The sequence below is a fragment of the Phodopus roborovskii genome, unplaced genomic scaffold (assembly GCF_943737965.1).
Source record: "Phodopus roborovskii unplaced genomic scaffold, PHOROB, whole genome shotgun sequence".
NCBI classification, from domain to species: domain Eukaryota; kingdom Metazoa; phylum Chordata; class Mammalia; order Rodentia; family Cricetidae; genus Phodopus; species Phodopus roborovskii.
The window spans coordinates 9,375,610-9,391,960 of NW_026126416.1; the positions used below are offsets into that span (position 1 = coordinate 9,375,610).

General features: G+C 44.3%; 1 protein-coding gene across 1 annotated transcript in view; it reads right to left on the minus strand.

The window, feature by feature from the left end:
• The window catches only part of Slc24a3 (solute carrier family 24 member 3), a 480,001-nt gene that overhangs the window by 12,316 nt on the left and 451,334 nt on the right, over positions 1-16,351 (minus strand). Inside the window, exons 13-15 of the mRNA XM_051183243.1 lie at positions 13,226-13,392; positions 10,299-10,413; positions 9,105-9,217 (exon numbers count right to left, since the gene is read on the minus strand). Coding sequence (XP_051039200.1) covers positions 9,105-9,217; positions 10,299-10,413; positions 13,226-13,392 — 395 coding nt within the window. The remainder of the gene's footprint in view (positions 1-9,104; positions 9,218-10,298; positions 10,414-13,225; positions 13,393-16,351) is intronic.

The following is a 16,351-nucleotide window of genomic DNA, read 5'->3' on the forward strand; positions in this document are numbered from 1 at the left end:
CTGTTTCTTTCAAGTGCATATGAAGTAGCTCCAGCACTGAGGTAACTCTAGGGGTTGGGCCGGGGGGGTTTTAAGAAAGGGGATGCTGGTTCTAGCAAACAGAGCAGATTCTCTGTATTTCTTTTAAACGGGTCCCTCATCTTTCCTTCCCTCTCCCATGAAGGGCACCACAAATAAGCAATCTTTGAATGGTTTCCTCTTATCCTCACCATGCAGCTGTAAGGAAACTTAATTATCCCTCTGCCTTTAAAAAACCCAAATTTCCCCCATTTATATTTCAACCATCTCAACTTCAGCTTCCTGACTTGCTTCCATCGTCTGCTCTTGACTTCCTCCAATATATTTTTAAGCAGCATCAAATGAAACCTCAAGTTTAAAGTGAGGTACCTTACTAAAACCCCCAATAGTACTTGTGGTAAAACCCAGCACAGCACTGAACAATGCCCTTCACCCTTCCAGCTCATTCTCACTAACACTCAAGGGCTGGTGTGCAATGTTTCTGTATCTTTTGCTTAATATCTGCTATTTTCCAGCTTTAGTGCTACAACTGATGCAGAGTGAACTATTGGTCTCCCTCCTTCTTCTCTCTGTTAGGTTACAGGTCCCTATTCCTATAGCCTCCCAGTGGGCAGAAGTAATTCCCTACTTTTCTGATTCCGGGTCTGGCTGGTGACATGCTTTAGCCAACAGAATATGAGTAGACCTAACCTGACAGAAACAATTCTTTGAAATATGCTTTCAGAAGTTGGGCATGACTTCTTGTGTTTCTGCTTCTTATCATAAGAATATGCCTTATGAGGCTGCTGGTCCAACAAGGGTAAGAGACACTTGGAGCAGAGTCGTTTGGAGCTTCCAAGCCAAGGCCAGACTAGCAAAATGCTTTCAACACACAGGCGCATGGGTGGGGAACAGATATTAACAGATTTATGCTACTACCTTTCAGGGCCTTTTGTCATGCTATTTTGTCCTTCATGTGAATGCTTCCTATTGGTCTGCCACCAGTTTTGTCTGGTTCTGGTCTCTTCTCTGTATAGTTCTCATAATCTTCTCTCTCTCTCTCTCTCTCTCTCTCTCTCTCTCTCTCTCTCTCTCTCTCTCTCTCTCTCTCTCTCTCTCAAGTAGGGTCACACTGTATAGCCCTGGTTGACCTGGAATTTACTATGTAGACCAGGCTGGTTGAACTTACACAGATCTGCCTGCTTTTGCCTCCCAAATGCTTGAACTAGAGGCATGCCTCCTCCCTTGCCATGCCCCCCCCCCCCCCCATGCGGAACACTCTTCTTTCTGAAGGACAACATGACCATATATTTGCCTCTCAAATGCCCATCATTCTTTCTGATACTATGGTTTACAATGTTTTTTTTTTGACACATTTCATTCCAACCATTTGCCTTCAACTCTACCCCTCCTTTTACCACAACTATTGGAGCTACCCTGGGTGGTGTGGTGTTCACTAGTGTGTCAAGCCTCCTCACATCCTGAGTTTTTACATGCTTTTTTTTTTTTTATACTGAAAGTCCTCTCAAAATCCTTGCTCAGATAATCTCAGACTCAGAACAAATGCTACTTTCTTACTAGTGTTTCAGGTTGTCTGACCCCTGTATCACACTGCCTTGCATCCTGCACACCTAGGAAGGGCAAGCACCACATGCTTTGTGTGGATTTACTTGTGTAGTTGGCTTCTCCCATAGGCTGTCATTCCATAAGCACGGGGATGTCTGGCTTGATTACCACAGCACCCCAATGCACAGTAGGTGTTCAGTTAGTGCTTGCTGCAAGACAGAATGAACTAGCTATAATGTCTGTTTACCTCTGTGGATTCTGGAGTAGGCTCAGCTCTTGAATGGAGAAAAGGACAGATCTTCTTCCTTCTACTACCGTTGCTTGTAAGATGTACTGTATATTTCTAAATTGTAGCTCAGAAATGTGAGTTCTGCCCTGACTTCCTGGAGCTGATAGCTGATGGCTGACTTCCTTGGTTCTGCTAAATCTCACCTCACGGCTGTGCATTACCATAATGGTACAAGAAGCACTCATTCCCCCAACTTTGACTCTTAGGGTTATTTATTCTAGACACTTAGATAACTAGCTGGCCTCTGAGCAAGCCACAGAGTCTGGAAATGTCAAAACCTGTAAAAGTCCATTAGTTCTTCACTGTCGAGTGTGAGAACCTACTGTCAGACAGAGCAAATGCCTGAATGGTAATTGTCCCATAATTATGATGTGGAAATCCCATCTGGACAAGATGGAAAAATTGCTCCAGAATTGTCAGCAGGTCTCTCTAGAGGTCGGGAGAGGTCATTAAACACACACAGGCTGCTCGCTTCTGATGTCAGAGATGTGGGAAGATGTCCTGGGGTTACTGTCATGCTAAATAGAAGGAGGCCCTTGAGTGTCCTTTCTGAAATGAAGCCTCTCTTGGGAACGACTCAGGGTGCAGATGAGGGCAGGCCAAATGCCTGCAGAAAGTAAGTCCTAAGTTTGCCTTTCCATGGATCTGTGCCATCTTCCAAATGAGTCCTGTGTCTCAGCACAAAGCCACATAGTGATGCCCCAGAACAGATAGGCTTTGGGTACGGACCCCGTGAGAGCTAGGATAAAACAGGAATTGAATAAGGTATTTCCTCATGAAAGGACCCAGAACATTCCAAACCTGAGACAGACCTACTATACGAACATGACTCACTTAGCCAAGGGAGATGGTGAAGACTATAGCCCCCATAGTGTCTGTGGGACACTGAGAGGTGGATGCAGGCAGTCGCGCACACCCACCCCAGTTCCTTCTCTCTTTATCCCACTCTGTCTTTCTGAAAAGATTCAAACTTAGGGGTGAATCCAGCCTAGATGTCCATCCTCATCGGCACACCCTCATTGGCCCTCTGCTGTGGTACTATGTGCATTTGCAAAGATGCCTTTCTGGTGGTGGGACAGAACTTCCCTGGGTCTTGACATTCTGAGCTGTAGAATGGGATCAGAACTGCATTTCACTTACTGTGAGATGCAGCTGTCCAGCTGAGGTCACTGGTGTAACTCCTGTTTACCGCACCCTATATTCCCAAACCCTGGACTGCCTTCTCTTCTTGAGCATGACCTTCCTCAGTGTCTCTGCTTAGTGGTCTCCTTTTCCTAGTATGTTCCCTCCTTCTCTAGACACCCAACACTTGCACAGCTGGATGCTGAGGAGCATGGCAGTGATACTCAATTCAGGCTTGGGAGATCACCCCTGACATCTAAACTGATACCTGCAAGAAAGAACAGAAGCTCCTGGAGGGAAGGAAGAACAGAAGTCCCTTCTCTTTTGTGGATTCCAGGCTTCTCAGCAATACAGAAGAGCCAGGTTTGTAGGTCTAAATGCTGTACCATTATTTTGGCCAAGCATCACTTCATTACAAGTATGTTTCCTGTGTTTGCCACATAACTGAAGTCCACCCTTCTCAAGGTGCTCAGTTGCTGGCAATGAAAATATTTCATTTGAGATGGAGCCTAATCCTGAAGCTTCCCAGATCTAGGAATGGAGATGTAACTTTTCCTTAGAAACTCAGGATCAATGCCATAAACACAAATAATATCACACAGCCAGAATGTGGCAAAGCTCTTGGGAGCTATCCCACACAAAGAGACTGGGTGCCAATTCAACTAAGGAGATAAAACCGTTTTTTCTGTATTTAAACAAGGAAAACTTCCTGCGATATGTCAAAGAAATTAGGGGCTGAAGTGGTGTGTGAGATGCTAAACTCAGACTCCAGCAGAGATGGTCCATGCCTGGTGCTATACCAAAAGGAGGAAGAGATCACGTGTAGCATGAAGCTGGGTGGACAGTGCATCCATGCTGACAGTGTTCTGCCTGTGGGAATTCTTGGGTAAAACTTAGGCTTTTTTTTTTTTTTCATAAGAATTCTCCTCTCATTAGAAATCCTAGTAAACCAAAAGCAAATTATTTGAGTAAAATAAATATTAAAGTAACATATTAAGCTTGGGCCTATAAGCAAAGGCTGGCTTGGTGGTAGCTTCTCTACTGATTCATCTCAGGGATTTCCTGACATCCTCTTTGGCCCATTTCCTTTCTCCTCCTGATTCAGGATGAAGGCTTCCCAATCATGAATGATACCATTGATGGTAGAAGACAGAGAATATATACTTCACAAACTGCACAGCCACAGCTTCTAAATGGTTCTTACATTGTCAATAGTACTGCAAAGTAAGCTTATCACACTTCTTTTGAACTCTGAAAAGTTCAAAGCAAAGTTTCATTTTTAGAAGTGAAGTCACACATAGGTAACCTATGCTTTCAGACCCCAGCCTCCCTCCATATACAAAATGAAATCTTGGTTTGCCTGGGGCTTGTAAACAATGCTGAGTTTCTTTCAAAAGAGGGGTCTTTGGAAAGGCCCTTGGATGTCTGCATTTCTGAAATTAAACGAAGGTCTTCCTTGCACTGGCCATTGAGACAGCTGTGTTTAGATACAATGCAACCCAATGCACCTTCTTCTACAATCTGCCCAACCAAACTTTCTCTTATGTGTCTGGCTGCTGGCTGCTGTTCACAGAGAATCCTGGCTTGGCTGTGTTTTCTCCTCTATGTAAGGATGGAGGAGATTTTCACTACAGGCCCAGTCACAGTTGTATAGCTCAGCAGAATGGCCAAAGTGACCCAAATTATGTCATCTTTAGATGGAAATCCTGAGTTTGGACCTAAAATTTTGTTTTTATAATGTGAACATGTCACCAGTTATTGAGACTTGGAAGAGGTATGTTTCATAGCTGTGACAATATCTCATTTTTCTTTCTTTACACCATTGGGGGAATGTCAGAGGAGAGGAAAGGTGGGCATTGAATAGAGGTTATCTGGGGTAGAAGGCCTGACTGAATAGCTTTCAATGGCAGGCCTGATGTCCATGTTTGGTCAAGGAAGACTTCAAGGTTGGTAGAAGGATCTTGTTTATTTTATTCTTGGGATGAACTATAACTGTTTTAGAAATTTTATGATTCTATCTTCTTTGACCATATCCTATTATCTCAGTAAAACAGAACAAAAAAAAAAAACAATTTTTTTTGTCTTATTGTCTTTTTGTTTGGGGGGGGGCGAGAGAGAAAGAGAGAGAGAGAGAGAGGAAGGGAGGGAGGGAGAAGTTGGGTGGGTATCTGGGAGATGAGGGGGAGGAATACTCAATCAAAATGCATTGTATGAAAACAACTACAAAAACTACCCTCCAACAAGCATACAGAATGCTATGGCTTGAAGACAGGCAGTTTTCTCCAAAGGGTTGTGTGTTAATGGGATGGTGCTAATGTGGACCCCTAAGGAATGTATGTCTGTGGACAATTCTTAGGTCACGGAGGAGGATTGTGAACCAAAAATGTCTTTTCTTTCTCTAAGTTAGTTGTCTCTGTTATTTCATTATAGTAACAAAAGCTGACCAATACAATGGCTCTTACGCTGAAAGGGTTCTGTCTCCTGCTCCTGTGTGTCTCATCAAATGAGTTGTTGGGGTAAAAATTAGTATCTGGAATCGATGTTTAAGGGTAATTTTAGAGCACAAATTCTTTTCTTTTGTGGTTGCCTGGTTTTTAGCCACTGTCTTCTAGTTCTCAACAGAGGAGACAAGAAGCAGCTGGGATTCAGATAAAGGTCATTTTTTTTTTTTTTAAACTTCATAACTTTGGTAAAAGGGAAGCGGGAGAGTGTGAAAGAAGCTGGGATAAAGTGGGAGAGTTGTGCATTGCTGTTGATCCCAGTTGCCGGTACTAAGCTGGACCGAGGGCGTCTTTCTTGCTCTTCTTGCCAAGGAAAACCAACCACCAGGAGACACTAAGTTTTTACTAGGGAAGTCAAGCCATGTCAACTGTAGCACCTGATGGTTAGAGCACAGTGAGTCAGTTTGAGGCCAGAGATTTTGTGTAGTGATGAGAGAAGACTGGACAGGAGCAGAGATCCCATTTCCATGCATCATTCTTAAGAACAAATGTTAGATAGGGAGCAGTGGCCTGTACCTTTCATCCCAGCACTCCTGAGGCAGAGACAAGTGGATTTCCATGACTTAGAGGCCAACCTGGTCTAGACACTGAGTTTTAGGTCAGCCAGGGCTACATAATTAGATCCTGCCTAAGAAAAAAGAAAAAGATAAGAAAAAGTTGGGTCAATGTTTATTTTTAAGTGTCAGTTGGAAAGGATACTAAATGATGAGCCACCCAGGCCTTTGGGTCTTACCTGGACCTGAGGTGGCTCATCTGTTCATGAAGTGTTTGGTGAGCGCTGATGAAAATTAAGAAGTTCCAGAGGTGGGCTCTGCTGTATTCAGGTTTTGTTTCATTTCTTCAAACCTCCAGCATGACATTTGACAAATTAAAATATGAGGGGAGAGCCAGGTACAGCATTGTACGGTTGTGATCCAGGAACTTAAGAGGCCTAGGCAGGATGATTTTGGGTTCAAAGTCTGCTTGGGTTACAGAGTGAGACACTGACTAAAAAAGCCAGGAATTGGAGATGTAGCCCAGTGTAGATCCCTCAGTTAGTATGTACAAGACCCTGGGTTCATGCAGGACTGTAAACATAAAGGTTAATTATCTAATTGTTATAATTAAAGTGGTTTAATTTAAAATATTATTAAAAACATATCATTATTTGGAACCATTGGATTTTTGTGCAATGCCTATAGATCTCTAAACCTCACAGACTGAGGTACAAAGGTGTCCCAGGCTTCATTAAACACAATAATGAGACTCAAAGCCATTTGTGTGTCCCTGAACAGCAGCATGGCTAAGTACCTTCTGGGAAACCCAGACACTACAATACTAGGCCACCTTTGAAAATGAAGTTTCTAATGAGATTTTAAGCAAAAGGTATTTAATAAAAAAGGTGACATATGAAATATCCGTATAGTGAATCTCAGCTGCCTAAAACAAACTAGAAGGAGAAAATAAGCCAAATTGCTAACAATGGTCTCCTCTGCACTCCACTGTGGGTAATTTAAATTTCATCTCCTGGAGCTACAGTGTCCCATGGACAGCCCAAAACCCCATGAAGCTGTATAAACTTAGAGTAACTAAAGTAGAATACAATTGAAGAATTTCTTCTACATACATATGCACCAGCACCAAGTGCCTACATGTCACATATGGCCAGGGGCTAGTGTATCAGCCAGTGTGGCTACACAGAATTGCCAGCACTGCATAAAGGTCTGCTGTGATCTATAAATCACAAGCATTGTTTGTTCTTGGAAGAACATGGGTGTAATTAAGTAAAGGTTCAGGCAGGCCAGTGGTAGAGAAACCCTAGGAGATGTCTTTGGCATTGGCAAATCTTGCATTTTAAGGAAGTGACAGGCTAACCTTAATGACTAAGCTTAAATACATTTAATACTATTGTACCCAGCTTCCCGTTTAAGAATGATGGTAAGCAGGGGCAGGGGTGGGAGTGGGTGGGGGAGGGGCTGGAGCTGGGCCCTAGGTCATTCAGAAAAGGTGCGGTAGGAACCTGTCCCAGGTGGTGACCATTAGCTTCTCTCCTTCCTCAGCACACGGCTAAACAAATGAACAAGATCCTTCTTGCAAGTTGCTGGGTAAATGAGATTTATCTTAACAAAGGGATGGGACAGACCTGACATTAGTCCCATCTGTGCACTGTCTCCTGTGCCCTTGCTTTCACTGCAGTAGAGAAGGCCTCAAAGCTAGCAGAGACACACGATGGAAGTTGCCACACTCACAGGGTTTCCTTTTGGAAGTATTCATAGGAGCTGTCAGAGTGGGAACATCTGTTATGGGATTTTAGTAGGAAATTAGCCATTGCTGGGTTACCCCAGTGAAGATTTTGGATTGTCTGCAGTATATTAATAGTACCTAGCGATACTACTCTAACAAATAAATGAGTAACTTGACATTTTGTGCAGCAGGTGCTAACACAGCAGGGCCCCCAGGAGGCTCGGCCAATTCTTGCTCTTGGGATGCTGCTGGTTGACGGTGTTTTGTTCGTGAGCAATAAAAAGACATTCTAGGCAAGCTTGATGATGTACACCTGGGTGCTGAGATTCAGTTATCATAGCTGTTCTTAGAATAGAAATGTGCCTTCCTGACCAGCTCTCCACCAATGCTTCAGGTTCCAAGGGATTCCCTTACACAAGCCAAGGCACACATGCACGTGGAATGCATTGATAGAGAGAAAGCAGGACCTGTGCAGCCTGGGAGGGACGGAACTGGAAGCCTGCACCAGACCTCTCTGTGCTGTGGATATACTTTATTTTGCTGTTGCTCTTTTCTTCATATCCTTTGCTGTTCTAAATCTCAGCTGGGAGTATAATCTGTTATCGACACCTGTCAGCACTACTATTGGATCATCTAACTTAAAGGACATTCATGGGACCCCTCCCTCCCAGTCAATATCTACTATATAAGATTTTCCTTCAGGAATGCAGAGACAAATAGATACTCAAACCAAGTATGCCTTCTGTTTGGTCCTTAGGTATTCTACTGGCATCTGCCAGTATTTTGTCTTATGTATCAAGCTCTTGTGGATACGGTTGATGTGGGCCAATAGGACCTGACTGACAGCAATCTTACTCACTGACCTTCAGAATTTAGGCTGGTGATTTGGAACCTGAGACCATCCAATAGATGACTCCTGTTCAAGATACTCCACCCAGATGGCCTGTCTCTACCATCTCTTTTTATATGCAATCAGATAACTAGCAAGAGGTTGCAGCCAATTCTGGTTCACTGACTGGTTCTTCATAGCTCATGAATTAGGGTGATCTTTACTTTTTTGAATGGTGGAAAAGAAATGAGCACAATATATGAAAGCATGAAAGTTTTGAGTAGTCAAATTTCAGTTTCTATAAAGTTCAGTGACTGCTTTTCTGCTACATCAGCAGAGTTAGTAACTGTGACAGAGACCATCTATCCCCCCAACACCACCCTGTACTTTTGTCCCGTTTGAGGCAGAAAGCTTGCCGATCTCTGCTTTAGAATCTTGCCTGTCTCCACATGTGTGACTTTGGAAGATCCACCCAAGAAGAATTGGCTTCCCTCACCCCTCACTCAGTACAGTGGCCAAGGCTACCGACAACATCTGTCCAGCCTGAACTGAAGAAGTTAGGGAGGAATGCACTCACGTAGGATCCGTAATCCACAGCCAGAGTCTGCAGAGCCCAGGGAAGACCGAGCCCAATCAAGATGTCAAACACATTGCTCCCGATGGAATTAGACACGGCCATATCCCCCATCCCTGCAAGGACAAGAGACCATTAGTGAGGACGGGAGCTTCAGTAGGAAGCACCCACATGGGACTCTACTGAGTCTTTGGTCTGGCAGCCTGGTAGAAGTGCTGGACCATGTACTTGGTTCTCTCTTAGCTCATCAGTGGTATGAAAAATAACAGTTTATAATACAGAGAACCTCCATTCTGCTGACACCTAACTTTACGTATGATGACAGTGTAAGTGATCAAAAAAAAAAAAAAAAAAAAAAATCCACATTTGCTTCCAAAACATTGGAACTTCTGAGCCACCCTCCCAGAAGAAATAAACCCCACAGCATAAACATGGTTCCACAAGCTTGCCAACTTAACATCATTGTGCCGTTTCCCACCTGTCCTACCCTGAATTCACTGCTTCTTAACAACCGAGTAACATAAAGATAATGCCATCAGTAGAACTTCCCAAGCAATCCACAGGATACTGTGCTCAGTTTTGTTGCTGTCATTGCTTAAGGCACAGAAATGAGAAGGATGTCACTGTTGTTAATGTTCACCTGGTCAAGTAAGCTTTTTTTTTTTTTTTTTTTTTTTTTTTTTTTTGACATGGGGAAGTGCCTGTCAAATGCTGAGAACTGGCTGCTGAAAACTTGGAGGTGCTATACTATGAGTGAACTTGACTGTGGGGGGTTGCCTGTGTTTTATAAGCCTTGGTTTCCTTATCTATGAAATGGAAGCACAATTGTCCCTACCTCTCATAGCTGTTGAATGAATAAGGGGCCTCACTCAGCCCAGTGCCTCACTCACTCCAGTATATATTTGCTATATATACTGGTTGGTGTTTTACAATTAATGGATGATAATTATGACCAGATGGGGCTGTGGCTGCCTGGGCAAGCATCTGCGCCTTACACGGAGATGTCTTCTGCCTCTTTTCCTTACTCCTCTGATCTCAGGAAGTGAGCTGGCCAACATGGCACTGAAGCTGATAGCATTCATCTCTCCTTCTAAGAAGGGTCTGTTGTCCCCTTCCTTGCCACATGGGACAGCCCCCACCAGGTAGAGAATCCTTCCTTCCTTCCCTCCCTATCTTCACTGTCCCTGGAGATCCCACCTTGTCTGGCCACGATAAGGCTGGCCATGCAGTCGGGCACACTGGTTCCAGCAGCCAGGAAGGTGATCCCCATGATGACATCAGGGATCCCCAAGGTGTAACCGATGATGGTGACCTTGGAGGAAGCAGGAAGAGGCAGTGAGCCAAGAGACACTGTGAGCTACCTGCACAGGTTCCCTCTGATCAAGATGCAGAAAAGCCTCCAATCTTGGGGGTGAGGGGTGGGGCAGCATCTTTTTCTGGATTTAATCTAGGAGGGTGTGACCATCATGTGAACGGAAGGAGACCCTGCCTGCTGGCCTTGGATGATTCTTGGACAGAACCCAGCTTTTCCATGAAAGGTGGATCTATCATTTGTTCCTTTCTGGTGATACTTGCATGTTGGAAAAGAACTAGCATTTAAGAGAAAAGACAATATTGAAACAAAACATTTGAACTCATGATGGCCCTGAACGATCCAGGCTGCCAGGCTGTGCTAGGAATGTAAATAGCATGATGGCAGATCTGTGATGGGGTTGACAAGACCCCGAAAGGGGCTGGCTTCACATCTCATCTTGTCAGGGAGATCTTATGCAGCTTTTCCAACCCCAGTTCTGTGAAGTCAGTGTGACAGCTAATTTTGCTTGTCAACTTGACACACACAGGAAGAGGAATCGCAGTAGAGGAAATTGCCTCCATCAGGTTGGCATGTGGGGACATTTTCTTGATTGATGATTGATATAGGAGGGTCCAGTCCACTGTGGGCAGTACCAGCCCTAGAAGTTGGCCCAGGGATGAATAAGAAAAGTAGCTGAATGTGGGCTTGGGAACAAAGCAGTAAGCAGCATTTTCCTATGGTTCCTGCCTTGAAGCTCCTGCTATGAGTTTCCTCCTGACTTCCCCCAAAGATGAACTGTGGTCTGAAGGTGGAAAATGAAATAAATGCTCTCCTCCCTGATTTGCTTTTGGTTATGGTGTTTATGACAGCAACAGAAACAAAAGACACTTGGTAACTCTCTTTGTCAGCGTCAACTTCTTCACTATAACTGCTTTCTTTCTTTTAGTCCTTGTGCACTGGGCTAAACATTCGGTTTTAACTTTCTTAATTCTCACAACCAACTGGTCTGAGTGCTCTGCTCTTCCCATTCCTCAGATGAGGAAAACTGAGGACAGAGAGGCATCCGCCCAAGTCCCACACTGCTGGTAAGTGACAGAGAGGGCTCATCTGCAAGACAGCTTCTCAGCTGTCTTGGAGGCAGAATGTAAAAGGTGGGCTGCCCTCACCCAAGGCATTGCTCAGTGACACAGATGAGTTCATGGCTGTCCCCAAGTTGCAAGAGGGAAAAACAGAGTAGCAGGGAGCTAGCAAGAGAGGTGGTGGCATAGCCAGGCGTTGCCAAGAATGTGGGCTTCAGGAATAGGGCTTGTAACACCTGGAACTCTCAGGTCATCTTAGGGAGCCATGGGGCATTCACACTTTCCATAACATCTTGAGGAAATGTAAACCATGTGTCACAGGGAATCCATTCACAGCACCCCTGGGCCCATGCTGAAAGGATGGGGGATGTGAGCTCAATCCATTCAGATCCAAACCAGAAAAAGCTCTTATTTCCACTGAGTGCTGAATTTAGCACAGGGTGGCCTCAGGCTTCTGGTCTGTCTCCAGGGAGAAAAGAAGGGTGCTGAAACACATCTTTCTATGTTGTTCTAAAGAGCCTTTGTAAAACAAAGCTGCAGCAGCCTGACTGAGCCTTGGGTCCAGCAGGACCTTGGCCTGGCTCTGCTGGAGTCAGCCCACTGCTCTTCCTCTGTTGTTAGGATGCTACAGCTGAGTCTGGGGTTCTGGGGAACCAGTGGGCTCGGGAAGCCCAGCCCAAGCCCCTCGCTTCTCCAGAAGCTGTCACTCACTATCAGGAACTGAATCTAGATTAGTCAGTTCCATGGATAGTGGACTTTAGACCTCCAGGTCAGGGACAGCAATCCTGTCTCCCAGACCTGGATGGATGATGACATGCTGTGAGAGTCTCATTGAGGGAGAAGCCCCCTGCCCCAATACTTCTGGTTTGAAAACTCCATTTGCCTGTGAGTGAGGCTGAGGCCAGCAGTAACTGTGATTTTCTCATGCCAGCTTTACCAGTTTGCTATTACTTCCAAAATATCTTCCCAGAATTTTTCTGAGCTTTAAGTTGAATTCTCCTGAATTTATATTGCCCTCTATCAAACACCAGAGTGAGGTTAATTTGGATTTGCATAATTTGTCATGGCTTTTAATTTCTGTCCAACTCCAATTCTAATGGATTAGGGATGCTCCCCAGTTAAGGAGTATATAAATGAGCTGTCTGCATTTCCAAAAATGACTCTGGGGCAGAACTCTTTTGAGGCCCCATAACCCAGCCCAATCAATGGGCTATTATTTTAGCTAGGAAGGGACCCTTGAGCAGTCACCTAGTGCAACTAGGCATGTCCTTTGCCTGCAGCTTTGCTGTTCCTCCACTACGGCTGGGGAATTACTTCTCCCACTCAGGGATGCTGGGCTTTCCCACTGACGTGTGGAGAGGAAGTAATAGTAAGACAGTGGTTCCCAGTGAGGACCCTAGGAGGCACCTAGTGTTTCCACTGTTACCTTTCCCAGGATCACACCAGCCCAAAGAGCCAACCCTACGGAGTAGATGCGCCCCCAGCCTGCTACCCGAATCAAAGGTAGCTGTCCTGCTTCAGAGTTGCAGAAGTCACAGTGTAATTAAATAAGCCAGCCCACGGCTATGCAAGTAGAATGAACACTAGTGATTTGAGCCCTGAGCGAAGGTGTGGGTTGTTCTGTAACTTGATGTAGCAATAACTGGCTGATAGAGTTACCAGGTGTAACTTCAGCTCTTATTCATCTCTGGTTCAGTATATATTTCACGCTAAAGAGACCCAGCAATGTACAGAGTCCCTTACACACTCACCATCCACACCATCATGTAGGAGAAGGCTGCGATCCATAGTGTAGAAGAAGCAAATGTCACCATAAACCATTTCTCCCAGTGGGGTTTGTTGCAATTGGGGACAGTGAAGTATAAGACGAAACTCAGTGGCCAGGTGAATGCCCATTTCATGATTTCCAGTTTGCCAGCTAGGGGGAGAAAGGAACAAAAAAGTAGCCCTCACACTTCTTTCCCCAGAACTAAGTCTTATCATATATCTTTCCATAAAATACTTAAATGGTTTTCCTCCACCACCCAAACGGGACACACAAAACCAATGAGAAAAAGACATGTACTGCCCACCTGCTCATTAGCTCTTATTAATAACTGAGTCACTTCAGATAATACTGGGCTTGGCTGCTCTAACAAATGGTCCAGGTGGGAAAAGATGAGGAAGTTACTCCCAAAGGGCAATGTGTGTGTGTAGGTGTGCCAGTGTGGGGAGCTTCCCAAAGTACAGTGCCAGTCAACACAGCGCCACCTACTGGACGCTCTCAGCGTTGCACCGTAAACTGAAAAGGATTTGCAAATGGGCGCTAGCCTACTTCAAAAGTAAAAGGACAAGATGACAGATCTTCCAGTGATGCCTGCCCCTACCATCCTGTGCTGCCAGAGTACTTTTATACCAGAAACTCCTGGAAATGCTTGTTATGGTGACTATCCTGCCATAAATTCCTTGTAACTTCAGATTTGACAAATATGTTAACTCAAATCCTTTGGTTTCCATTATGGTCCTTCTCAACTTCTAATTAGCCTATGGGAAAATACATATGCACACATAAGATATCCATGTTTACTTGAGACACAAAACATCCTCCACCTTTCAGAAAAGCTCTCTGTGCCTCTTTCCAGTCAACTCTCACCCTGACAATCACAGATTAACTTTTATCCACCTCAAAGTCAAAGGAATCAGTCATTGAGTAATTTTTCCATTGTTTACCACGTGTTTGTTTTGAAGGTGTCTGAAGTGTTATTAGTTTATTCTTTTTGATTGTCTGGAAGATGCTGGCTTTGCTTATCCATTCTCCTGGGGTTGGGCATTGGGTGGTGGTCTGTTGTAGAGTATAATGATAGTGGCTATAGAAACCCTTGTGCAGTCTTCTGGAGATGGTTTTATTCTGGGGTGGAGGGGAGATTCCAAGTCATGAGGTGTGTTATTACCTTGTAACTAAGGAATTAGAAATAGTTTCCCCAAATGATTGAACAATCTCATAATTTTTTTACCTTGTTATTGTGAGCAGTCATTAATATAATTTATTTCATCTCTTCAAACCAATATTCAGTCTATTTCATATTACCTCTTTATTCCATCTAAATTTTTATTTATTTTTAAACTAAACAGAAAAGGTACCTATTGTTGCTGGCACCAGTTTGCCCCATCAGATGGCTAAGGCAGAACAATCTATAAGGAAAGAGTGGCTTCCTCATCAGAAAGCACTGGGGTGAAGGTTTAGGAGTTGGGTTGTTGCATCTCTGTGTTGGTTGTCTGTTTTCAACTTGACACACATGTAGGAATCAAGGACCTCAACTGAGAAAATGCCCCTCTCAGATTGACTTGCAGGCAAGTCTTTTCTTATGGGACATTTTTCTTATTAAATAATGGTGTGGGAGGGTCCAGTAACCCATGGGCATTGCCACCTTTGGATAGGTGGTCCTGGGGAGTATAAAGAAAGTAGGCTGGGAAGCCCTGGGGAGTGTTGGGATAATCTTTTTGTACACTGTGTGAAGATACATCTGTTTTATCTTGGCACCTTCTGATTCGTTTAATAAAGAGCTAAATGGCCAGTAGCTAGGCAGGAGAGGATGGGTGGGACTTCAGCACAGAGATAGGACTCTGAGGCAGGAGATTCACCAACCAGTCGTGGTGAAAGTTGGACATACAGTTCTGAGGAGAGGTAACGAGCCACGTGGCAGAATATAGATTAATATGAATGAGTTAATTTAAGTTTTAAGAGCTAGTTGGGAACCTAATCTAAGGACAAACTTTTATAATTATTAAAATGTCTTTATGTCATTATTTGGGAGCTGGCAGTCTAAAGTGAGTCTGACTGTAGGGGGCAAAGCAGTAAGAAATGTTACCCCTGGTCTCTGCTTTAGTTTCTGTCTCCAGGGTCTTGTCCTGCTTGAGTTCTTGCTTTGGCTTCCCTTAATGATGGACTCTGATTGGGACATGTAAGACAAATAAACCCATTCCTCCTTAAGTTGGTTTTGATTAGTGTAGATGGAGTTTTCTGTTCTGCTTGGTCCCACAGCCATTTAGTACCAAATAAACACACAGAAGACTTATATTAATCATAAACCATTTTGCCTATGGCTCAGGCTTCTTATTGGCTAGCACTCTCTTTTCCTATTGGGCACTATGCATCCTGTTAACTTTAACTTGGGGAAGGTCAAGTGGACAGTGAGTGAGACCCTACAGCCCAGACAGATTGCTCATCAAGAAGATGACAGCTGTGCTGGTTGTTTTGTGATGGGCTTCAGGTGCTGCAGAATTCAGAATAAGGCCAGTCCTTTGGGTCCCATGTGGGTCCTTCAGTTGTGCATTGAGACTTTACCTACTCGGGGCTCTGGGGGAGTCCCTTTACTGGCATTACAACAGGGGGAGATAGCCACAGAGATGGAGAAAGAGATGGGAAGAGAGTGGTTTAAAATGGTCCCCCAATGAAGGGTTACAAGGAAACAAGCCAATAGAGCAAGAAATGACCTCAACTTGGACCTCTAATATTCCACAGAAACTAAAAATGAGAGGGAAGATGAGGTCATGCCGTGGGACTTTAGAGAGCCCAGAGGATGGGGTTGATTAACGAAAGCTACACACAGTGTGAGTTGGTGCTACCAAGGGCCAGGTCCCCCACTGCTGTCCTCAGCTGTGTGGCTCTGAAGGACATGAAATCAGGAAAACAGTTCTGCCACCATGAAACTGTACAGCCACACCTGACATTCTTGTTCCGTAGTAACACCAACCCTAAGGGTAGAAATCCAGAGAGCAGTGTCTAAAATACGACTTTAAACACAAGGTAACAGATCCACTTCCCTGAGAAAAGCAAGCAACACAAAAAGGGCTTTGAAAATGACTTTGAGGAGGATTGAAGAAGGAAGGCACACGTT